The sequence below is a fragment of the Platalea leucorodia genome, assembly GCF_965183815.1.
Source record: "Platalea leucorodia genome assembly, chromosome: 5".
NCBI classification, from domain to species: domain Eukaryota; kingdom Metazoa; phylum Chordata; class Aves; order Pelecaniformes; family Threskiornithidae; genus Platalea; species Platalea leucorodia.
Window position 1 is genome coordinate 100050536 of NC_138827.1, and position 26137 is coordinate 100076672.

Here is a 26137-nt window from a genome sequence, read left to right on the forward strand (position 1 = left end):
CCTGTTAGCAAAAAAAGAGAGCTGATCTGTATTCAGAGCATTTTGCTTTTACTCCACCTGTAGCTAATAAATCTTCCCCACAGTTTCCTCCTGTTGAACTCCCATGGTTATTTGTTACAAACTGCTTTATATTGGGTACTGAATAAACTAAGTCTGAGGAGGTTCCTGTTTAATTTGTGACCCCTGAATCTTCCTTCCCTCACCTGCTCTGGGAAAGCTTTACCTTTTCCATAATTGTGCTGTCACACTAATTTAGTCCCAGCGTGTTCTGGAGCTTTTCATGCAGTTATTTCTAATTTCCACTCCTGAAACCAACAATTACTTGGATGTAAACAACTTCATGTAGCTAGTGAAAGGTTTCAGACTAAGTTATTTGTGGATAACGTGAAGCTGGAGGCAGCCCATAGTGTTTCTGCACAGCCCCAAATCCCACATCCTTAAGTTGAATAAATCATAGAATCATTTAGGTTGGAAAAGACCCTTACGATCATCAAGTCCAACCGTTAACCCAGCACTGCCAAGCCCACCACTAAACCATGTCCTCGAGCACCACGTCTGCCCGGCTTTTAAATCCCCCCAGGGATGGGGACTCAGCCCCTGCCCTGGGCAGCCTGGGCCAGGGCCTGGCAGCCCTTTGGGGGGAGAAGTTTTTCCCAATACCCAACCCAACCCTGCCCTGGCGCAGCTTGAGGCCGTTCCCTCTCGTCCCATCGCTTGTTCCTGGGGAGCAGAGCCCGACCCCCCCCGGCTCCAGCCTCCTTTCAGGCCGTTGCAGAGAGCGATGAGGGCTCCCCTCAGCCTCCTCTTCTCCAGGCTGAGCCCCCCCAGCTCCCCCAGCCGCTCCTCCCCAGCCTTGTGCTCCAGCCCCTGCCCCAGCCTCGCTGCCCTGCTCTGGCCACGCTCCAGCCCCTCCATGGCCGCCTTGGGGTGCGGGGCCCAGCGCTGAGCACAGCACTCGAGGGGCGGCCTCACCAGTGCCCAGCGCAGGGGCACCATCACCTCCCTGCTCCTGCTGGCCACACCGTTCCTGACACAAGCCAGGGTGCCGTTGGCCTCCTTGGCCACCTGGGCACCCTGCTGGCTCATGTCCAGCGGCTGTCGGCCAGCACCCCCAGGCCCTTTCCCGCCGGGCAGCTCCCAGCCGCTCCTCCCCACGCCTGCAGCGGTGCCTGGGGTTGCTGTGCCCCCAGGGCAGGACCCGGCCCTGAGCCTTGCTGACCCTCACCCAGCTGGCCCCAGCCCATCGCCCCAGCCTGGCCAGAGCCTAATGCAATTTACAGTAGCACAGTTAACTACAGTACATGGACTTCCAGCTCCTGAACTTCCCCTTAGTCCTAAAATAAGTTTCTCTCGGTGGTTCGGTGTTTGGTGCACCTTTGGCTTACAAACACGTCTTTGTTATCCCATTTCAACAGGTGCCTCTGGAAACACCAGTCCCTGCTCAGGGTCAGGAACAGGATCACCCCGGGGCGCGCAGCCTTGCAGCACTTCTCGCTGCTGAATGACTGATTTTCTGCATTACAGCGCAGTGAGCTGAAGGCAGATGTAAGTCAGCAAATGCTTTGCTTTCATTTCTGCAAAGCAGTTGAATTCATTTTCAGTGAAGACAATTCATCTTGATTGCGTAGCTCTTTTCCTCCCCTTAAACACCACTAGACACAGCCTTCGCCTGCTTTCTTGGGCAAATCATCAAGCAGCCCGGTGTAGCTTTCGGCAACCCCGTTGTTTATGCAAAACCCACCCAGCAGCAAGGCAGCCACAGCAATGCTGAACCTCCTGTTTGCAGTCACTGTAACTCCTAACAACACTTTTTTGAGACCCAGAACCTCGTCGCCATTTGCCAGCCAAAATCCAGCACAGTCCTACAAAAACCAGTTTGGCTTAACTGGCAGGTCAAAGATCTTGAGAGCATTTTTACCCCTCTAAAGAGACTCAAGCAACCAGCAAAGGTTATGCCCCAAGGGTCCCACTAATGCCTGGAGGTCCTCATATATTCCCAGTCACGGATGCATCATGACATGCTCCTTCCACCAAGAAACTGCCAACAAGTTGACATCTGATTCAGGTAAATACCTATATGTAGCTAGTGGGAAAAGAAATGGAAAATGTACTTAAAATATGTGTATTACGGAATCAATGGCAAGCTTAAGTTAACTCTCATGTTCTGAAGGTGCAAACCTTGGAAATGGCAACGCCCGAAGTGACATCAATTCAGAAGTAAAAAAACCAAGATGAGAACCAACCCTCTGAATCAAAGTCCTTGTACATCCCGCAGCATTACAATTCCAGAGGCATGTCAAAATGGGCTTCCAATTTTTCTTGCATCTTGCTCATATATGCTTTACAATGCCAGCCTCATTAGATCATTTGATCGGTTCTTGTACCAATTTCTCTTTGCTCCTCTCTGGGTGGGATTCCCCTTGACATTAATCCCAAAGTCCACTTAGATTCCTCCTTGGCCAACCATCAGCCATCCATCTCCCAGGCTGATCTCATAACTTCATTCCTTTAGCACTGACATTATATATGTGAAAGCATTTTAAATATATCTATGTCAACTTATATATATCTATGGGGTTTAAGGCTTCCTATCCCTTTTGTAAGATTTCATCAGGTTTCAGACACGTAACGTTTACACATTTCATCACACGGAGCTCAACCTTGCAAGTCTTAGGCTAAAAATAGCAGGATGGATGTCTTCAACATGACAGAGTCTATCCACAATAAATGCAAACAAATCCAACATAGGGTTGACGATACTGGAAAAACAAAGAAAGGGATACCAAGCTGCCAAAAACACTCACAGAGTAAGTTTTCATATGCTGAGAGAAGCAATCGGAAAGAGCCAGCTTTACTGACGTTTATAAACATTTCGCTATTCTCCAATGTAAAATTCAAGTAGGTTTTAGTTATGCTACAGGTGTTCCTATCAAGCTCTACTGAAGACAGGCTGAACTTCAACCTGTCAGTTCACGTGTTAGAAACGACTAACCCCACCCTCCTACCCAAAAAGCCTTGATTTGGGACAGTGGCAAGGGGCTGCCAGCCAAGTCCTTTCTGGCGCTGGAAGGAAAGTATTTTAAGCAGGTAGGTATTTTAAGGGGGTAACTTGCTCAGGTTTTTCCTATAAAAATGTAAATAATCCTCGTGCTGTGAGGCTGTGTGCCATGCAGCGCTGTGTCTGGACAGCCAAGTAAAAGCTGCACTTAAAGCCCGTGGCGGGTGTCACGGGCAAGAGAAGGCAGGGTTGGCTTTGCCCACCCTGTAGCTGACCTCCTGGGATGGGCATTTCTTACTCTTCACGCTCAGCTAATGTCTTATCAGCCTAAGGACAAGGTAGGGTGTAACACATGTGCCCATACACGGCTTTTTCACAACCAAAATGATGGGTTGCCACCTGAAAGCATCCCACTAACTAAAATGTTGAGTTTTCTCTAGGGGAAATCTATTCCAAGAAGTTAATTTCCCAACATTTCCTACCAGTCATCACTTAGTCGCTACGGGATCTCGCTCTCTCTCTTTTAGAAACAAACCCCTCCCAGCCCTCAGACTACATTTGCTTTTCTTAAAGCTTTTCCAATCTGCCAGATGCTGCAATTTTAGCAGTAGAGATTACTTTCTTGGTGAGGCATAACACCCAGCTGCATGAAATTTCAGTCTCGTAATCCTGTGAGGTTTCCCTTGTCAGCCTCCATACCGACGAGACCTTTGTGTTTGTGCAGCTCCTGAAATAGCAGCCTTCTGAAAAAAAATTAAAGCAAGACTTGCCATTGCCAAGGTGAAGGGCTCCTATTTTAAAGGCACCGCAGCAGCTCATGGAAGATAAAAGCCACCATCAGTTTGCAACTATTATTTAGTCCAGGTTTTTATGTAGATTTTAGGTTTGGGTGCCGGGCTCAAAGCTTCACCACCAGCCTTTGGCTTTAGCCCAGGTAAGATCACGGTTTCTTTCCTTAATGGACAACGGTAGGACACTTGTCAAGAGAGAAAAAAAAAAAAAAACCAGCTCTTTCTTATCCTCGGTGTGGGCATTAGTGTGTAGCAGAAAACCTCATTCATTACACTAGAAATTTGGGAATGATAGAGCTGGTCAACGCTTTTTCAGTTTAATTTTCATTGCGATACTTTCAACAGGTTTTCAGAAACAATTTTTTTCAGTGGATAGGCAGGAGCAGGGATGGAAGGGGTTAATTTTATTGACATTTCGCTCATCGACATTTCAGTGTCTTTTTGGACTCCCAGATTTCCTAGCCGGCCCTGCGGGGAGCAGGGGTTGGACCGGACGGCCTCCCGAGGCCCCTTCCATCATTCAGCGAGCCTGCAGCAATTTTCCAGCATCAGACCCAGCAGAAAACCCAAACGATAACAAAAGGCTGGCAGAGAGAGGAAATATCCTACACTTGCCCATGGGGCATACCGGTTAACCTCATCTTGTTTGTGAAAATGTTTGTGAAAATCCTCCTTTATAAAGGATTCCTACGCTCAAAAGACAGATTTTCAGTCTCTGACTCTGCATACAGGTAAAATCTCAACTTGTGCAAGAGCCAGGCAGGCATGCTACTATCCATCTGTCTGTAAGTCCCATACGTATTTATGTACAGTACATGCCATGTATATACATATATATATATATGTGTGTCTCTTCAGAAAAACAAGGACAGGACACGCATATGGAGAAGGAGGAGCTGGTCACAGACCTTTGCTGAACAGGCACAGTCTGTAGTGAAAGGCTACAGTCCACACCACAGTGCCTAATAAATAGTTTTCCAGATGATAGGACAACTAACTAAATAGGTAGTGATTATTGAGGTTTTAGTTAAAAAAAAAAAAGCCAAAACCCTGGCAAAAGCAATAGGTGTGTGGCTCTCACATCTTAACGAGATTAGCTGGAAGAGCCGTGGCCTTGGAGGGCTGCAAAGATCAAACCCCAGGCGCTGGTGGGCCCTGCGCTCATTCCCATTTCTGTGGAATATTTGGGTCATTAAACGGGACACGTCCCCTTGGGAAGGGACAAGATGCTGGAAGAGAGTCTCGCCCGCACAAGCGGTACTCTGCTGAGCCGTTTTAGGAAGGCCACGGTCACGTTTTGCGTTGATGGTGGGGACTGAGGAGCAGCAGGAGGAGAAGGGGCAGGAGGGGGGGTCCCATCACCCTAACACCGTGGGCACGACCAGGAGGATGCTGGCTGGTAAGGAAATCCCCAGAGCTGAAAGTCACGGGTTGCTCTGGGCAACTTTCATAAATAACAGGATGAAGTTAAATACCTGGGTTTCCTTTGGTTCCTACTCCGATTCCTGCCTGTAAGAATTACTGATGTTATTGTCTACGCTTTTGTCTCTAAATCCCAAACTTTTCTGATTTCTCTCTGCCCCAGACCCCAAAGTGCCAAGTCAGCAATGATCCTGCCCCCTCCCCTCACACACGAATTTTCTTTTCCACACCTCTACACAAACATACTTCGCTCCTGCACCTCTGCGGCTTCTCAGCTTACTATTCATTACCAACCTCTGTTTTTCAATATTCTTGAAATTTTATGTACTTCTGGATTTAAAACACACTTGCTACACAAGGATCCCTCCCTTAGAGGGAGCAAAGATCACTGTACAACATAAAAAGAGAAACATATCTAACTCCTGCAGGTAAACAAAGCAGTCCTGGAAAATAACTAAATAACCACGTTTATCTTGAGCTCATCAGCCCCACCTCAGCATTTAAGTCCTACTCAAATGAATAAATTACTTGATTCAAGATTTTTCAACTTCAGGTTTTCCTGAGCGAAGGCACCACTCTGGTGTGGTCTCCACAGCAAAGCCAGCCCTCGGGAAAGCCCCACCGGTACAAAACCACCCAAGTATTTTAGCAATACTTGAGTTCAATGAATGTCTTGGGGCTTTTTCTGCTGTCACCACATCAGCTTCTCAGCAAAGACTGCATCAGATGTCAAACCCAGATAAAGCCCCTCCAAAACCTGTAGGACACTTATAGGGTCTTCACTGCCTCAAGACCCAAGTCCTCATACAGCAATTTGAATTATTTTCACAGTATTCAGAGCCCAAAGGCTGAAAGCATCCCACAGACACAACTTACCCCTGTTGAGGCGACACGACATGGACCAAATCCTCTCAGAAGAGGCAGGATTAGTTCAGCAGCTCAGCGAAAGAGGTCCCACCGCAGGGCCGAGCTGCAGGACCAGCAGGGCAGGGCTGGGGGGATCCAGCTGCAGGGCTTTCCGCCCTGATTGCCCACCTGCTGAAAACCTGCCTCCCCCCTCACTTTAACCAGAAAAGAGGGTTTGTCTGGTGTCTTGCAGCAAATCCAGCTTTGCTGTGCTGCTGCTGGAATTTGCTATTTTAAGAGGGTTTTTTTTGTGTTTGAGTGCAACGTTTAGGATGCGATCATCAGCAAACAGTTCGGGCTCAGTCACCTGGTTAAGGCACGTGTTGGCGTATGCACCCTAAGGTTAAACCCTGCACATTAACAGGGCACAGAAAACCTTCCCCTGGCAAAAATAAACTTTGCATCTCTAAAGCAGACCTAAGGAGTACGTATCATCAACGCTGCCTGCATCCCCTGGCAAAGGTCTGCTCCTGACAAAGGCAGCTGTCAGATGCCGTTATCCCCCTGGAAACAAAGAGAATTATAACGGAGCAGGATCCTATGAAAAAGCCAACACATGACTTATTCTCGCAGCTGATACAAGATGTTATTGTTGTCATCAAGCAGCTGCTGCGAGCCTCGGGCGCGTGTGTGCATATGGGCATGTAGCTCCTGGCCAACTTCCAGATTTAGGGAGAAGTTCCCTGATGCAAGTGCCAGCCTGCACGAAAACTTAAGGGCACGAAAGGCTCCGACTGACCCGCTTGGAACAGCAAGCAGAAAACACGCACACAGGGCAACATTTAACCTTCCTCAATGCATTAAAGTACAATGAGCTGGACCTTTATCTGGTGGAAATGAGAGCAGGTCTGCTGGCTTCAATGAAATAATTGGAAACAGCTGCCCAGCTGCCCCCAAAACTTTAAAAAAAAAAAAAGTCCAGGTCATATCAGTGGCAGCAATTAGTGCTCAGGTGTAGCTGAGGTCTTGATCGCTGATGGACGTTCTCCGGCCAACTGTTTTAATAGCAGGGTCAAAACTTCATCACTTCACCGCTCTAATTGCAATTAAAGTTAGTTAGCCCTGCTGAAGTTATGCTTGAAGAGGAAAAGTAATCACTTCAAATAAACTGCAGGAATTTTACTCCATATTAATATCTTATCCGTAATTAGTTTCCTCTGCTGGAAATTCTGACCAACCTTTGTGCTCGTTCCTGACACAGCAATTGCACAGGTGATGCTTTTTTTTTGGAACAACCATCACGTTGCCTTTCACAGCATGCCTCCCTGTAAGCATCCTTCCCATCCGATGCTTTTTCAAGCTAAAATAAAATAAAATAAATTGCAGCCAATTAGAACAATGACATACAATGAAATATTGGCACTAAAAGGCAAAACACGATAGCCACCATATCAGTATACGCTAGTGAGGGGTTTTTTTCCCCCAATAGGACACACAGGGCAGGCCCGGAGCAGCAGCGCTAATGCATTCGGCCTTGTCTTCCTTAGGAAATAATTCCCTGCTACGCTCCTTCGCACTACAGACCTAGCGTTCGCCTTGAGTTAATTACTCAGAGCTCTGCGATAACCTTGGTTTCAACAGGAGTCAGCGGCCTCAAGAGCACCGGCAGTGTTTGCACGCTGGATCCGCCCAGCAAGGCTTTTGTCACGAGCCAGGGAGCGGACGGAGGCGCAAGCGATGAAAACGCCGCTTTTCAGGCTTTGGGTGGTCTCTGTGGATTTCCTAGCGGGTCCTAACCAACCAGCGTCGAATTCTGCTGTTTAAAAGGGAAGCTTCAAGCAGTGTTCTCCTTTCATGTGCATAGGGACAGCTCAAGTAAAAAAAAATATTGATGCGTATGTGGTAAAAACAGCTATGCAGAGAGTAATGGTGTGTGAATTTTGGCTTTGTGAAAGAAAAATTGAAAAAAACCCCAGAAATGTTGAAAATTTTGTGTGAAATTGTCCTATTCTGCTCGAAGAATGAATATGCCAAAACACCCACACACGGGATGTTTCGTTTTGGACCCAGTAAGGTGTTTCAGCCCTCGATATCCACTCACCAGTTAATTCACACAGACGCGGTGCATTCCCCGCCATCAGCCAGCCTTCCGCATCTCTGGAGCGATGCCAGCAGGGCATCTCCGTCATCTGTGGGCTATCAAATGCAAGGGTTGTTATCAGTGTCCACTAAGTATTAGCTTAAGAGCGAGGGAAGGAATTCATTTAATGTACACGGGCAGCTTTTAAGTGGTGACACTGTGGCTTAAGAAGTCACCTGGTTTCTAAAGGACATGGTTTCAGAAATATATACGCTGTGTATCTCGTAACACAGCATAATAACGATAACCTCCTGATCTGTATCTACCAGACATTTCAGACCACGCACCCACGAAAACCAATTCCACACGTGTTTTGAATGGGCAGCTTTCACATTTCTTGCAGTCCGGCAGGCAAACTGCACGCAGAGCTGCTCTGCTGCCGTCGAAGGGTGCAGCGGAGGGAAAAAAAGAGCACAGCAAGTGTGCTCAGGCGTCTTGGATCATCCACGCTGGATTGCCACTCCATACTTATTTCAAATTATTCGAGCAACACCATCAACACAGGGTCCGTACACGGAGCTCTTCCAAATCCATGTGTTTTTCCACGATATATCCAGATTTCTGCCATTAGTTTAGCCTGACCGGGCAGAAGCTTACGTCCTGCGGCCTCGCCTTCCCGGATCGGCTCCCCGGAGCTGCGCCTTCCTGCGGGTTCAGGAACCAGAGAACCTCCTGTGGAACGACACCGCCGTTAGCAAGAACGGGGAAGGAGCCTGCAGCCCAGACGGCAGCAGAGAAAAGGGGCCCTCTTCCCCAAGAGATCCCTTTGACCCTCTGGATTATTTTGAGAGCTTTTCTCCAGCCCGGTGGCTGCTGGTGGAAGGAGAACAGAGATCTTCACCGCTTACGCTCTTATAAACGAGAGCTGTTTGAATACCTGGCTTATTTTTCCTGTTCTCTATAAACGCACACACAGTGAACATGAGTTTGAATGAGAATTTTGAGGCTGCCGAGTGAAAAAGCAGCAACTCTCAATAAAAAGAGGCTTTGAAAGGACTGGGCACGTGAGGCAAGTCATACAATTATTTTGCTATTCCGTTTCAGCTCTGCATCACTGACAGTATTTTTACTCCCTCCACACGACGGACTGTATAGTGTTAATTTTTAACGGAGTGAATCAGAGAAAGACTAGTTTCTTTGCTCTCTCTAAAGTTAAGCACAGTTGAATATAAAGCCAAGTTCTAAAACCTGCACTGTTACGAGAGGATGTGTCATGAGTAAATCAATGAATTCACTGAACTGAACCAAAGTGGCGGAGAATTTAGAATAGACTCCTCCATGCACAATCCTCAGTCCGTTAAAATACCGTACTTCTGTCCTACCCACCCCAAAATCCGCCCACAACTCTTACAATTAGCTCTTACTGCAGCCCAGCTTAAATACGAACATTCACGGCACTGAAAACCGCGTTAAGCTTCCCGCTTGCTGCAGGCAGAAATGTTTTTGGCGCTTGCTACTTCGACAAAAGCTACCACCGAGCCTAAACTTCAGGAGCCTTCAGAGGGAAAGAGAAACATCCCAACTACTGCATGGAAGCCCTCGAGATACTTAATATTGCCCTGTACCGATTGAACCAACACAGCAGCGTCTCCCTATTTCACCGAGCACAGCCATGCAGGACAGAAAAACCCCTCTGTCCAGCTGCAAACCGGCCACTTCTCTCAGTATCTTGTTCTGCCTATTTATCCCTATTACACTTTAAAGCCTGGTTTCAAATTGATTTTTGTAACTAACTTACTAAAATCCTGTCACCGCTACTGTCCTCCGCAGTGCTGCCACCAGCTACGTAGGAGACTATGGCGGTGTAGAACTCCACCGGGATAACAGCTCACGTCAGGTTTGTACCAAGATATTCTGAGAGAGAAAAAGACAACTCTAATTTTTCTCCTATCTTAGGGCACCTAAGCAACAAATATTTCTTTCAAACATTTCTTTAGCCTTTTGACTACTGCAAATGACTCCTAGACTTGCATCGTTTTCAGCATATTCTCCGCGTATACTAAGGTGCTTGCAAACAGAGCTCCACAAAGATAGCACTGCTCTTGTGCTGCTCAGCATCACAAGTTTTTATGGAATTTATTGCAAAAAAAGAAATTCTGGTAATTTTGGTAATGAATTACTCACATCTAGAAGTTAACAGCCTCTCTGAATTGAGGAAGATACTACTTCCCACAGAGCAGCAATCTTGGCTAAGGAGGCAGACGTGACCTTACATACAATAGCTCGCCTCATCTGTTTCTTTACCCTAGAAAGGAATTCATTTTGTAACACTAGAAGTTTTTTATTATCAGAAGTACAGTTAACCACACTGTATTCAAGAACTTTTATTTCATAGTAGCAAGTTAATTAATACACAGTACAGCTCTTCTGGTGTGAGGGAAATCGAACCGGAACAGTTCTAGCCTCTTTTGAGAATCAATACGTATGAGAAAATTTTATTTCGAAAAATATCAGGAAATCGTACCTCCCCTCAAATTCTGGCGTGAAACGTTACTGTTAGTGAAGTCGAGGCAAAACTCCCACCCCCTTCAGTGAGATTTTTGCCTCAGGTTGAAGGCGTTTGAAAAGCCACTGTAAAAGCCCTTTAAAGGACAAAACTTTAAAGGATATGAACTCAAAAACCAGTCTCCCAGGCTTAATTCGGGTAGCTGCCTGCAGCTCCCACCCCTTATAAAACAGAGCAAGGCGAGTACAGCAAAGTCACCAGAAGAAAAGATAGCGGCAAGAGCCTTCAATATAGTTAAAATATATGTGAACCATTTCACAGAATTTATTTTCCTAATATTTATCCAACAAAGTTCTCCACAACAGTGTACTCTACTGTCCAGCGAGACACTAACCCTCTTCTATCAAATTAGCTAATTTGTGTTCTGAAAAATAATTGTATTTTGTGAACAGACAAGACACATTGCAGCTTCTCAAGTTTTTTTTAATCCTCTTGATGGGAATGAGAAAAAAAAAATCAATAAAAGACTTTGAAGTAATACAGCTTTCTTGGACAGCAGAGAGGAGGTCAAGAACTTGGGCTCTGGAAATACAGCATAAATTCCACAACAAAGCGACAAACAAATCCTGCCTCAACAGCCATAGACTTCGACCTCGGAATGTGCGGAGGCTGGAGCCAACAGCGATGACAACGATGGCGGGCGAGCAAGATAACCTCTGAATTGCTGGCTCAGTGAGTGAATTTAGAGTAGACAGCACTCACTGTTTCTCCAGTGGAAAGTCTTCCTCGCTTCCACCTCCGTGATCCAGCAGAGTTACGGGCTTGCAGCAATCGTTAACAAGGACGGATACAGGCACTTGGTAAAGGATCTGGTTCTAAACCCATTAAAGCCAATAAAAAGACTTTGGTGATAACTGGCTTAGACCCTGAGTAGGGAATAGAAGTAATATACAAACCTAGAACAAGATTTAAATCCATAACTGTTAGTGAACATTGGAAAAAGACACAATGATTAAAATCCCTAGCTATCTGACAGGAAGCTAAACCTCTCAGATCATCGTCTTGTGCAGCCATTACCCGGACAAAAGTTGCACTAAATTTTGACTAAGTCAAGACGGAAGGCTCGTTGTTGCATGAACTTGCACAGCTACTGCAGTGGTGTATTAGCAAACGGCCCCGATAATTGACTGCGATGAGATTAAAATCTGGTTGGTTTGTGAGTCTCTGTAGTGCGGCAGCTGACGGAGCTCTGGAATTTCAGGTGCCTTGAGTTTTCTTCACTATTCTCCCTCCAGTAACTTCAACTGACCTGATTGTTTTTACGATACCCGAAGAGACCGACTGGTTTACTGAAACCTTCCTGTTGAAATATTTTTATAATTGATCGTAATTGCAATAATTGATCATAATTGCTCTTTGCACAGGCATTCCAAAATTCCACAGAGACAAGTCTAAATTGCATCCAAGTACAGGAAAACAATGATGATATCCAAGCATTGCCCTATTATTTTTTTTCCACAATGTATTTAATGACGTAAGAAAGTTACAAAAGCAACTTTAAATTACATTTATATCTATAAACTAATTAAATATATTTAGCAAACACTGAGCAAATAAAATCCCAAGCAACATGAAGACAAAAAAACCATTGAGATGACTGATTCTAGAGTAATTTAAGACTTTTTACCGAGTCTCTGGATGTAGCAGTCGAGTCAACACTTCCCTGCTGAAGTATTACTTGCAGTTAGAGACCACTGAAAGCTTAGCTCATTATTCTCATTTTAGAAAAGCAAATGAGTGATTAGTCCAGCATTAACTTCTGCAGTTTTTATTAAGTTCTATATTCTGGGAGAACAATTTTATTACTTCTTCCACTTTTTTTGCCACTTATTTCAGTGAGTGGCAAAATTCCTAGAAACTTCAGTGACATCAGGGTTTTTAATACTAAGAGCACACATTTCTTAGACACTGAAAGGCAAAATGGTTAAGAAGTGTGGCTTGTAATATAATATTAAAAAAGGATCTGCAGATAGCTATGTACATGTATGTTTAAACTCATTCAAGATGATGGAAGCTCACAGCTTAAAATTAATGTGGCATGTAAAGGTATCCGTTTGAATGTTGTCAATTAATATTCCAAGTCACATGCGGTGAACACATATTCACAAAGACTAAAATAAATAACAGCTACTTTATTATCTAAGAATACTTTAAAGTGTGGCATTTCCTGACAATGCTTAGAGAGAATCATCAAGTAAAAGAATGCAAAGGTCATAAGAACTTGTGAAACCCCGATGACTGCTAGTTTCCACTTAGTTTTCTCATGATTGGGCTGTCAGGTTCAGCATTAGTGAAAATACTTCCTACAACCACATGAGTACCCCAGATGTTATGACGAATAACTTTGCAGCAGCCAAGATCATCAACAGAAAATCCCAAGTGGCGGTAGCGTTCATCTGTTTCAAACAGAGTGTTGTTTGTGTAAGGTCCGAAGAACTAGGTGGAAAAAAAGAAAAAGAGAATTTTTCACGTGAACATTTCCAAGAACGTTTAAAATGTCACAACCACCTCTTTTTAAAACAAAACTTAAGCCCACAAGTACCAGTTACATCTGTTGGAGGAAATTTTATGTACAGTTTTATTCATGAAATCTACACAGGAAACTTAGCAGAGCACCTCTGGTTATACTCGTACCCCATATTTAAAGATTTCCCTTCCTCACTGACAGAGCACTGAAAGCGTATCAGTGTGTTTGAATGTCTCATCAATCATACATACAAAAAACCTCAAGTGCTTTGGAAAGGTTCTCCTGCTTCTACAGACATGAAGGATAGGACCCTTCTGTGAAACAGCAAAAATAAGACACGTCCCTTTTCAATGAACCCCCTGTAAAGATGCTTTAAGGAGCAAAAAACATGTGTAAATTGGAAACAGGTATTTCAGTTGTTTTATCTCAGAAGGAAGCTTCTGACCAAAAACCTACACCTGATGAACAGGTTATCGGTAAGGATGTTCTACTGAATTGGAGCTCAAAGACAGAACCCTACTTTCATCAATCCGTAACTATTCCTTAAACGCATGGAATTTCTGGGAAGCTTTTAAGCACTACACACACCTTCAACTGCCTGTTCACCTTATAAACATCCCCTGTTAAACCTATTTGCCTCTGTTGACACAATAAATTGCTGCGTTTCATCGTGGTTTTAAATAAAAACCCAATAAACTGAGCTTTGCCGTGATTATGTTCTAATATGATATGGTTTTAACAGTTCTCAGACAAAAATACATATACACTCATGCTCTGGTAGAAGCTTTCTCAGTTCTCTCGTGTAAGTTTTAAGACTCTCTGTGTTTCACAGTTGTCTTGGTAAGCAACTGTCAGCTCCTCCAGAGAACTGGTGTCATCTGATAACGAATGCCAACGCTGTTTAATAGTGTAGCTACTCGTATTTTCTACGTAACAAAGATATTCACTAGTGCAAAGAGACTTTTTAAAACCCATCGTCTACACAAATAGGTGTCAGGACTACCAAGTTACCCTGGGAGGGCATAACCAGCCTATCGTGCAGTGACCAAGAGCTTTTGGGCATAAAACTTCCACAGTTATCTAAAATTCAACTTCGCTGCTGAACAACATTCTCCAAACTGCCAACAGCAATGACAGCTGACAGAGCATGGGAACTAGCTCAGGGTTACTATCCTATCTTAATTTATGAAAGGAATTATCCTATGGTAACAGCTTTTGGGCAACATGAAAGAGCTGGATTTAACCCATAAAGAATACAAGTACCACTGCTGGTTAGGACATAGCAGTGTCCATTGGATATTCCACACAGCACATAACTTACTGCCAGTCCTGAGGATGGATCGATGAAGTCAGCCCAATAGCCTTCAGAACAAAGTGCATAGCAAATTTCCTTGGCACCGTTAATGAACTTAAAAGAAAATAAAGGGAAAGAAGGATATCAAATGAGATTTTTGTTACGTATATATACACATCAGAACACACACAAAATATTCTGAAAATGAACAAGCACAGATTTCTTTTGGCCTCTACTAATAAATGACAAATTCAGCATTCTTTCAATAAAAATATTAATAATATTAAGAGGATTAGAATTAATGGCATACATTAGACTACTCCGATCACATGAGATTTAAAAGTGTTCCTTGTGCCAGTCAGTAATGGATTAACAGCTTGTACAAGGAATAACATAATTGCTTTGATTATTCATGCAGATTGCAATCATACCTGTTATCCTCTTTAAGGAGTCAACCATTACTTCAGGTATTTCTGTGTTATTTCCACAAGTTTACAGATCTCACCTAAACTCCACAAATTTGACACTAAATGTAGCATTAAATATATTTTTATAAACATCTGAAAAACAGTTTTGCTGTAAGGTCTTATGTCAGCCAACAGGACAGTATTACATAGATCTTCCTGCACTATAAATGTTTAACTGCAAATGATTTTAAAGAACGTTTCGGTTTTGCATCATGACAGCAAAGAGTTCCATTACCACATGACTTTTACACCAATCTACACCAATTCTCTTGTCGTAATGAATTGGCGGGCAGGATGAATGACGATTTCAAACCCTGACTATTTGACAATCCAAGTTGTAGGGCATGTTTCAATTACGCTGGAGGACACCAGCTGATGTTCCTGAAAATAGTATTTTCAATGAAGCAACATGCCAAGAAGTTCCCTGTTCCGTAACACATCATCAAAAACCTCCCTTCTCTGAAGAGACAGCTTAAAGAATTCACTTTTTTTTTTTGGTAGCAAACTTTTCACATCAGCTAATTTGAGAAAATATGTTTGGTTTAGGTTTTGTTTGTTTGTTTGTTTTTTAAATCTTTGGTGTTGAGTTGCAGTTACTTGTTTGTCAGATACAAAAGAAAATTCAAACAGGTAGATTTAAAGCTGTGCTCCTGTATTCTAACACCACAACACAGGGCACAAAATAATTACACAACCTACAGATTACACAGCACATTTTTTCCACCGATAAATCAGCAACAACAGGAGACCTCAGTTATCTGCTTTTAATCACCCAGACCAGCAGTTTTCAACCCATGTTATGAGGACCAGCAGGGGCCCATAGAAAACTTCTGAAGAAACCTGCGAAGGTGAGTGAGGGGAAAAAAAAACAAAACAAAAAACCCCACAGAAGTCAAGATATGTGATGGTTCTAAAACCATCCATGCACTCTAAAAAAACACGTCCAAGCGCAAAAAACTAAACAGCTGAATACACTGAGCTAGAGTAAAGCACAAATTCACAGATTCACACTCAAAACGTGAAAGAAATTCCCTAATCTCAGAGGAAATATTTTTAACTTCAGAATAAATATAATACTTTGCTTTCAGCTATAAAAATGGGACTGTTCTCTATAATTAGTGCCCTTAGCAGCTCAAAGTTTCAAATTTACAGAAATAATATTATAGTTACTCAGCCTCAGGCCCTTAAACTTCCCTTATTTTGGACCATTATTTTTTACAGTAATCTGTTCCGTATTTTGAGATCTGATGGCTCTGATGATTAACTATGTTTCAACTGTAAATTAAGTCACAAATATAAAGTAAGCCATCTGAAGACAGCATTTTAGGCATTACATTTCTGATACAGTACATCTTTTGATCCAGTGTTGTAACAACCCCTCAGCAATCACTGAAGAGCGCGGTTAATAACCACTTGAGATTCACTACTGTAAACATTTCGATTTGGCTGTATATAACCCTCATTACTTTAGCACAAGCCTCTCACATTAAATTAGTATTTTTAAGGTTACGTCTAACCATCTATGAAGCAAACAAACAGACCATTTTCTTGTGAATTTGCTGTTAGTAACCTTTAGGGCGGGAGGTTACATCCAACATCCTAACACCCCTACAATGACTATATTAGACTTGACAGGGAGGTGCACAAGGAAGAAAGATGCCAATTAACATATAATTAGACCAGATTACAATGCTGAAGACCAACAGACCATACATAATTCAAAGAGAAGAACACACTAAAATGAAGAGAATTTTAATTTGTGTGTAATCTTTATGTTGATCCTTCAGACTGCTTCTTCCTTTTTTGTGGTAACCCTTACACTGCTTTATGCAGGCCACATTTGCGATTTACAGGATTGAAAAGGATGTTACCAGACTATGTTCAAACATAAATATGACCATCACAATACAGATGAAAATCTCACAGGATGACTTTTACTAGTTTTAGAGAAATTGTAACAAATAATATAGGGAAATGCTGTATTTTGAGGTGCTAAGAAAAGAATGCCAGCGGTGGTGAACACTGACACCTGCTGGAATACACACCAAAAAAATCTGAAGAATGTGAAATAAAGCGATTTTCAGAGAGACCTCTAGTGGCAACAGACCAAGACGACAAAGTCGATGAGGATGGTTAAGATGTAATAAATACAACTGATACCCAGGCTAAAAGCATTAACCATACCCATTACCAGAATGGGGGGGGGAAGGAAAAAAACCACCACACCACAAACAAGAGCAACCACTTTTTACAACTAAGGATGCACTCATCGACAGACTCTGTACTGGAATCTCAATTACATCACAGAAAAACAAAGGGAGCAGTGAAATCCTACCAAATGCATTGTACTAAAGCTGAAATAAGGTGAGAAAATAGTTGCTGCCCTTTAACTGCAACAGGACAACAATCAAGTGTCTTTAATAATTTACTGTAGCATTTTACAACATTTTAGCATACTTTTGACTCGCCCCACTATACAGAATTTAATAGTTTTTATGAGACATTTCATGTAGAGTAGTCAAAATGCTACAAAGCTGGAAAAAATGTTATCTGCATTTTATCAGAGAGCATAGGACTAGCTCAAAAATGCTCTAAAAAGGAATACAGCACATTACTACCTGAGCTAGAAATGGAACAAAATACAGACATAGTTCCCAGAAGATTCATCTACAAACAAAAATAAGCTGATGCTACTGTCAGCTACTTACATTTTCCAACAGCATTTCTCTCTCGTCCTCCACTTCTTGACTCCATACAGTCATATCATTTTTAGTCTTCTGGGTGACAGTTAATACCGTTAAACGGTTGGCATTCACTTCTGGGAACATCGACTCAAAGTCTGAAAAAAGTGAAACTGGCATGTTATGGCTTGCTCTTACATTTTATTTATGATTCTTCAGTTTCAGACAAATTATTGACCCTACTTTAGAGCCTTCCTTCCATTTAAATCCAAGATACATGTGTGTTTTTCACATCAGATCCAGCAAACAGCACGCTTGGTTTGAAATGCTGATGTTGCTTTTGTGGAAACTAATGCACCTTGGCAAGGTCCTGTTAAAAGCAACTTAGGGAGTGGAGTTTGCTATTTCAAGACCTCCTATTTAATTGCAAGATGATAAACGCCCCACTACTCTGCACATTCCAGAATGGGCAAACAAGTGCCCTTCTTTGCAAAGACACACCACCAAGTATAGTAATATTTTAATATTTGGAACTGAACACCACCACAGTTCTCCACACACGTAAGGTGTGAAGATCCTTATTTTCTGGCTAAGCCAAGTTACATGATGCGCTCTGGTTTTTACATTAAATCTTTCAATAGAAATGCCTCAGATCTACCTCCTAGGAGATGGCAGCAGACTCAGTATCAGTAGTGTACTATAGGCAGGAGTTGTGACAGTTCTTCCCCTGGGGCAGAAGAGGCCCAAACCCATCACAATTCTCTCTCTACGTCATCTATTGGACTACAAACAGGGATGCATGTGAAGCACCGAAGTCATGATTAGGCTTCACGGAGCCTTGTTTTCGGTGTGAGAGGAAAAACCACTTCCCAAAATTAAAAGTCAAAAAGTTTGCTCTTTCTCAGTCTCTGAAAAGTCTGCTCTCTTCAGCATCTAGACCAAGATTTCAGCCAGATCTCAGTCTCTTCTCTCTTTCAGAATATAACTTTTAAAATTAGAAGGTTTCATTCCAATTTAATTTCAATCATTTCCTTCTTGAACAAATTAAAGAAAGAAAGATAGAAAAGCAATGCTTTCAGCAGTTTCATAATTTCAATTTGCTGTTTTACTAAAAAGCAGTGCCAAAAGATTTGACTTTGTCACAATCTGGTTTTTGGATAGTGAATTAGCTCCAGAATCTACCTGCTGCTAAAGAAGTAGCTGAAAGTTCCTCCCCGCCCCAGCTGATCTTGAATTTAAATGGCATTGAATTTTATATAAAATACAAAGTATTGTCAACAACAAAGTTTCAGTTTTCATTTTATAGTACGTATTTTTCTTTTGTAAAATATTAACTCTGGATTACCAGAGTTGTTCTGTTACACATTCTGTGCCATCAATTACGTCAGAGCATTTACTTACATATTTTTACATTTTAAAAAGTTATAATTTCTTAGCTGTCAAAAAAGTGAAAATATACCTCTTCGTAACAGTTCAGGACAAGCTTGTACCGCACATTCTACCTTTGCATTTTCAAAGTAAGTTTCGGCGTTATTTATTTGCTGTTTCTGTGGAACATCAGCACCCTGAGAAAAGTAAAAATTGTAACTTTCCCATTCATTAATATATAACAGGAATAACTTTGTACACCAGACTGTTTTTGTGACTAAACGTCCACTGATACACCCAAGCAGTTTCACAGAAAGATCATTTGCAATGAGACTTAAAAATCATTTTTCAAATATTAAAAGTGGAACAGATATAGGTATAACCTATTGCTTAAACCTATACAGAAATTTTAAGCTTTATGTATTATTGTAACCGTATTATCTCAAAGCCTTAACCAGTACAGAAATTTTGGAAAAATATCCTTCTGAAACAATGGCCTTAAGTATTCAGTACAACAGCAATTGATAGATTTCAGACATACACACACTACCTGAGCCAGAATAAAACTTTATTTTAAAGTTACACAACAGCTATAGAGCTCTCAACTACCAGTATTTTTGGCTTTAGCTGTTGTAGCTCAAAAAGCAGAACAGTTTTCCAATAATAGCATTTTTATTCTCTACAGTTTTTTTAGTTCTACGGTTACTAAAAAAACAAGAAAACAAAACCCAAACCCCCAGATTCTTGTGGGTGTGTTACAAGCAGAGCACCTGTACGTTAGATACATAGCATTTAAGCTTTAAATGCCCTTAAGAAGGTGGTAACAACGGCTGCCTCCTTTGGGATAGCAACTGTTAGGTAACAGGCGTAGAATGCGTTAATACAGTTCTTCTAGCTCTCACTATACCACAATCTACGAGGAATTCCAGTAAGTTTCTGTAAGACTGAAATTACAGTGCTGAGTAATACATTAAGTCCTACCTAACACCTGTTTGTATTGAAAGTTCTCCCTAGAGAAAACTGTTACATTGGAAACACAGCTTGGCTAGCATTTTTGTTCTAGAAATTAACATTCAAGAACAACAAAAAAATAAACACAACAACAGACAAACAACAGACATAAACTGCAGTTTCGATACGTTATGTTTTCACATATATCTTGCATTATGATTGCAAAGTCATTGGGACAGATCAGCTGGTACTTTAAGCCTGGCAAACCACACAGTTACACTGGTAAAGTTTTCTTCCTAACTATAGGATGATTCTCTTCCTAGAATGGTGGTTCATTGTGATTTCTTGTCTACTACTCCCATTCTAGCCAGCTAACCACCACTCACAGAGTACATACGCTTAGCAGGCATGCTGTCCTCAAGAGACTACGGCCACTTTCCAAAGATCAGCATCACTTTCTGATACCGGTAGCCTGGTAGGCCCGTTTACTCTGCTCAGGTGAAACTCATGCATCAATCTCAGGTACACAGAAGTCAGAGAAGTTTGCAGTTTCTCTGGCTGGTTCAAGGACTGGTGCACGAGCTTCAGGAGCACTGAGCTTTTCTCCTGCTTGCTGCAGCAACCTATGGGAGGTTCCTGTATTCAGCTGACTCCGTCGTTCAAATCTGGGTGCTCTCCTAGGATAAGTAGTTTAGCATTTTTGTTAGCTAAATGCTGTTCATGGATTCCTAAACACCACTGGTATGAAACAGAGCTGACTCTCCTTGACTTTCTGAATACCAGCTGCAAAACCTGCCTCTGCTCTTTCCACTTTCTCCCTTCCATTCTGGACAGCAACAGCTGCACCGCGCATTTTATTATACTGGTAACCTTGCTAGAAAGCAGACGTGCATTCAGTGCACCTGGTTTGCACTAAATGAACGAGACCAGAATTTTCTGTTGGGCTTTTAACAGAAAGTATGATCCACACAAGCTGAAAAGAATATCTGGGGAGCTCACCAGAAGCTTATGTTTTCTGAACACTTTGGAATACAATGCTACATTTACAAAAAACACTATACAATGTTTTTACAATGGAGATTTGCTAGTTGACTTCCAAAGTCTGAGCATGTCACAACCTCAGAGAGCCTGGAAAGTTGAGTCAGCAGCTAGCAGCAATAAACATTTGTTGAAGCGTTGTGATCACGCTAGCAATTATCAAGCTGCTTGTTCTTAATAATGCATTTGACTCACTGCAAGCTCTGCCATCATGAAAATGCAGTCTCATTGTGAGTCTTGAGGTACATTGATCTGCTTCTCCTGTGTGAATTCAATGGTGTCAGAACTAAGCAGGCAGATCTAAACACTGTCCAAACTATCTAAGTCCAGATCCAATAAATGAAATACTGAAGCAACTACTAATTCCATTTAATAAAAGGTGGTGAGACTTGGTAAACAGCAAGTTTTGAAACTGAAGTTTTCTTTTCCCATATCCATATAATTAAGTTACTACTAAAATGCTATTTCACTAGGCACTACTGAGTCAAAAAACCCACACCCTGAAATATTTCTTTCTCCTAAAAGAAAAAACTTCAGCTCGGTTCTATGTAACCTCTCGCTCACCCCAGCTGAAGTCCATCTTTCAAAACCATCTAGAAAATCAACAATATCTTCTTTCAGGAGGAAAAGAGCTTAGTTGTGTTTCTCTTGGACAAGAAATATCAGTTTCACATAGAAGAAGCCTGTTCTTACCTGAAATTCATTTATGTATTGTGCCATTACAAATTCATGCCTTTCGCTTGCTGAAGGCTCTGCTAATATATCAGGCAGACTTTTTGAAACCTGGCCTTTCTGCTGAGAAGCAGTGCCATTTAGGTGACAGTCAAAACCAATGTTTCCAGGCAACTGGAATCTCTGGTCCTGAGGACCAAATGGACCCATCACTTCATCTGGCCATACAGTTCTCGGACCTGCAAAAGTCAAAGCCTTGCTTTAGTCATCACATCTAAAAAGAAATAAAAAGAAAAAAAAGAAGAAAAAAAACCTTTCCCATACAAATATCTGTATTTGATCACAACCATATATAAGCAAAGTAACCACAATGCACAAGTATAAGTAAGGGCCCTGACATAAAAAGCACACTTCAGAATTCCCAAATGTATATGGGGTGCAAAGTTCTGATAGCACACGAATTCAAAGAAAATTAATTTGCTTTTTCTTACATAAATCAGGTGGTGTAGCAGCAACATGAGGCTCATCTGAGCCAGAGGAACCTGCGGTAGAAAAAGCCTTGGGATTTACAACTCTTTTGACTAAGGAATAAAACCCTGGTAGGTAGGTGACCAATCTTGCTCTGTTACAGAGCACCTGAGAAGACAAAAACAAAATAAGTATTACATACTGCTAGCAAAAATACTAGGTTAAGTACAGCTTTGTGGATCACACAAGAAATCCTCACTCGATAATTAAATTACAATTTTAATTATGATCAACTGTATTTCTGTAAAATCAAGTATTTTATTATTACTTTTATATTTTAATAGTAGCAGTATTCTAAGTAAAGGAAAACACTTACTGAAAGGCTGCCTCATGTGAGGAAAAAAACCCTGAAAAGTTTAAATAGCACCACTGAAACCCCACAACCTATACTAAGTTATTGGATTAGGATTGTTTCCGTGATTATTTCCATGCATGTCATTGTTTCCCTGATTGCCACAACTCAATCACAGGATCGATTATCAGAAATACCTAGAAATATTGTTAATTAAGTAAACATTGATATCTAAGACGTTTGCCTTGAAGGCTAGCACAAGCGCTAGCCAGCCTATATTCCTACTTCTTAAAAGACTGGAGGGAGACACAAGGTAGCATCACCCCCGATACATCTTCTAGCTTTCACCTAGAAGTATGCATACGTGTGTGCTTACACGCATTTCTTTGCCAGCAAAGTACACATACCAACAGCTCTGAACTATACAGGGAGATACGCATATCAAAACCGCTAGGTATGGGAACTTCAGCTTCCTTCTTTTGCCTTCAAAATCCATAAACATTTAACACGTGCAAAAATTAAGTTAGTGCAGTCAATGTTATTTAGATTTGCAAACTCCTTGCATTCACATATTTATAAACAAGTGTTACTGCAAACAGATCAGAATCGTGGGCAAAATGCCAATAAGCCATAAAGCCTTTAGAATGCTGTGGTCTTGGAATACACCAGAAAATCTGCTTCCCACCCCAGAGCTGTGCTGTCAACATAACTTTCAACTGCTGAAGATGATTCCGTCAGAAGCTGACTCAGCCACACAGCAAACAGAACATGATGCAATGCTAACTCCCTGAGCACGCAAATGGTCTCAACAACAGGGCTCCAAAGAGCGAATGGCTCCTCACCAGGAGGATTAACTCCGAGGCCCAATAACAGTATCTTCAGTAGTCATATGAGCAACTGTTACTGGTGTTTTGTTTTTTTTTTTTTGTAGTTTTTGTGGGTTTTTTTTTTTTAAGGAAGAAATATCCAGGTGATGCGATTAAACTGAAAAGTCTAATCTATTTTTTATACTTTAAAAATAGATTGGTAATTTTCATAATGCATTTACACACGCATAACACAAAAATAACCAATCATACACTCAAAATGTAGAGTTAGAAGTGTAACTTTTAAAAAAAATTAAAGACTACTTAACTCTAGCACAAAACTACTAATACTCTTGACTACAGCTGCACAACAGCAAGCATTACTGGAGAATATAAATCCCACCTGCCATAGCATGTGTGCTTTATAAAACTTTATTTTCCAGGTGATGGAAAGGAATTCTTTCGAGAAACTGATATAAAGGGGTTTTCCTTAAGTGCTGTATCCTTGATTCTATAGAAGTTTGTGCATGTGTACACTAAACATGTATGCAACAAGGTTACTCCAAAAAAAAAAAGTGAGAAAATGGTACTATTTGTACGTTTAAGATAAAAACTCTATTCAAAGTAACAGGACCTAAACCAGCAAGCATCAGTTTCCTACATACCACCTCTGCATAAATATACGCTGGCTAGTAAGTTCTACCAACATCATGAAGACTCAAATGCATACAGGCGTGTTTGATATTCTGACTTAAATCGCGTATTTACGGTCAAGGCCTTAAGCCATCTAGTTCTAAAACACCGCTAGATTTAAAAGGTTCCTGTAACAACAACACGAGTCTGCTGATTCCACTTAAATGTTTTTCCCTCTATTATGTAAAAGCACTATTGAAGTTAATTTTTGCATAATGATTATCTTGCACGTAAAACAGATGTAAACAATTACAGCTGACGTAATTACAAGAAAAGAGCATTTTTTCTTATCATCAGGATCACTTAACATGGAGATATTAGCATTAATTACGGATATGTTGACTGAGTACACTTAGGCAAATATTTACATGCCTAGCATTACACAAGTGAAAAAATACCGCTGAAATCAATAAGTTATTCATGTCTCCGTGGCAAGACTAAATCAATAAAGGGTGTTTTATCCTTCAGTCTGAAAGCAGCCTGGTGAACCTGAGCGTTTCACCTTAACTCATGACATTAAAAAACAAAAACAACCAAACCAAAACCAAACAACAGATTCTACTTAATCCTCAATTCAATTACCCCCATGATAGCCACAGATATTGGCGTCCACAACTTAGACGGAAGGATAACGATACCACTGCCTTCTAATAAAAATGCACCTTGGTATAACTGAGGGTTTTATCACGGACTCCCCCATAAGCACGGCGATTTAAAGACAGCTGTAAAGGGGAAATAACACGCAAGCGTCCCGCACAACACGGAGAAGCGCTCTGCCTCGACGGCGCCGGTCTGCCTCCCCACCGGGCCGGCTTTACGGCCTCTCCGTACCGCACACCGGCGGGGACGGGGGGCCGCTACGGCGCTACCGGCCGGGGGGCGGGATCCGCGTTACTCACATTGGCCATGGCAGACGGTGGGCTCCCTCTCGCCTGCAGGCCCGGCTGCCCCTGGAAGAGAAGCGAACGCACTGGCCTCCGCGGCACCGCCCGCAGAGGGGCTGCCCGCCTCACCTCCTGCCCGCCCCTCGCCCTGCCTGGCGGGCCCGGACCGGCGGCGCCGATCGCCCCTCACGGCCACCCCCCCCTCCCCGTTTCCCCGATAACGGTCCCACAAGGCACCGCGGCGCTGCCCGCTCGTTACAGACCCGGCCGCCCGCGGCCGAAGCTGCCAGCGCCAGGCAGCAGCAGGCGACGGGAAGGAAGAGGGGAGCGCAGCGGGGCCGCCTCAGAGGGAGCCCCGGAGACCGCGGAACGGCCGCCCCGCTCACCTCTTCCTGCAAAATGGCGCCGGCCGCCGTCCCCCGGCGCACCCGCGCGACGGGCGTCCGCCACGCCCGTCCCTAAGCCGAGCGAGCCGATCCACCGACACCTCGATTAGCGCATCGAGGGGAGCAGGCAGAGACAGGCGGGGCAAGTCGCTCGGCGGTCGATTGCTTGGGGCCGAGGACGGGGCGGTGGGGAGGCCCGGAGGGGAAGCGGCGGCGCGGCCCGACGGGAGCGGCCCCTCAGGGCGGGCGGCCGGGCCGCCGCAGCCGGAGCTGGCGTTTCCCCGTGTCTTGGCGCCCGTGGCTGCCCCTGCGGGGGCTCCTCAGGGTCGCGGTGTCGGCCCCGGCCCCGGCTGGCCTGTCAGCGGCGGTGCAGTACCCGCTGGGTGCACCAGGCGTCAGTCGCGTCACGTAAACCGGGCTGCCGTTACCCCCCCCCCCCCCCCCCCCTCCGCCCTCGGCTGGGGCTGGCTGGGGCCGGGGAGCACAATGGAGTCGAAAATGAATAAAAGAAGGGGGGATGTTATAGAAGAAAATACAGGGGGGGCTTCTGGGCCACCGAAAGGCCGCCAGGCCCCGGGAGCGCCTGGAAGGGCGGTGAGAACGGGGAGCACAAACGCCACTGCCGCTGACAAAAGGGGTCCTCCATGGGCGATAATGTGTAGTTTCTTCAAGTAACTGTTGTACAAAATAAGAATAAAACCCTTCTTCAGTGGGCCAAAGGCTTTTTTTCATCGTTTTGTTTTGATGTTTTTTTCTCCGTGGTCCTACATTTTGGGATCTGGGGTGAGGTTTGCTTACAAAGCCAACTTTTATTTAAAATAAACTTTTCCATTACGATCTAGGTTTACGCTGAGGTAGTTCCACGGGCTGAGCTCTAAAACACCTATTAATTTATGCACATTCTGCT

The 26137-nt window shown here is 43.0% G+C and overlaps 1 protein-coding gene and 1 long non-coding RNA gene across 2 annotated transcripts; both read right to left on the reverse strand.

Moving 5' to 3' along the window:
- Positions 1-7285: 7285 nt before the first annotated feature.
- LOC309591242 lies at positions 7286-8851 on the reverse strand. Its single transcript, XR_014228290.1, has 3 exons — positions 8485-8851; positions 8159-8253; positions 7286-7417 (listed from the first exon to the last, which is right to left on the reverse strand). It is a non-coding gene; the product is annotated as an uncharacterized lncRNA (long non-coding RNA).
- Positions 8852-11105: 2254 nt separating this feature from the next.
- MMADHC (metabolism of cobalamin associated D) lies at positions 11106-25264 on the reverse strand. The gene is made up of 8 exons (XM_082312020.1): positions 25231-25264; positions 24860-24910; positions 22133-22277; positions 21663-21880; positions 19072-19177; positions 17640-17770; positions 14492-14578; positions 11106-13139 (listed from the first exon to the last, which is right to left on the reverse strand). Exons 2-8 carry the CDS (start codon positions 24866-24868, stop codon positions 12945-12947), a joined length of 891 nt encoding a protein of 296 aa, XP_082168146.1. The 5' UTR covers positions 24869-24910; positions 25231-25264; the 3' UTR covers positions 11106-12944.
- Between the last annotated feature and the right edge of the window lie 873 nt (positions 25265-26137).

Bases quoted from the DNA above. Each gene is read 5' to 3' on its own strand.
- MMADHC (XM_082312020.1), bottom strand. The intron at 21,881-22,132 runs GTAAGAAAAAGC...TGACTTTTGCAG, and splicing joins TGCTACACCACCTGATTTAT to GTCCGAGAACTGTATGGCCA. The intron at 14,579-17,639 runs GTAAGTAGCTGA...TTTTCTTTTAAG, and splicing joins GAGAAATGCTGTTGGAAAAT to TTCATTAACGGTGCCAAGGA.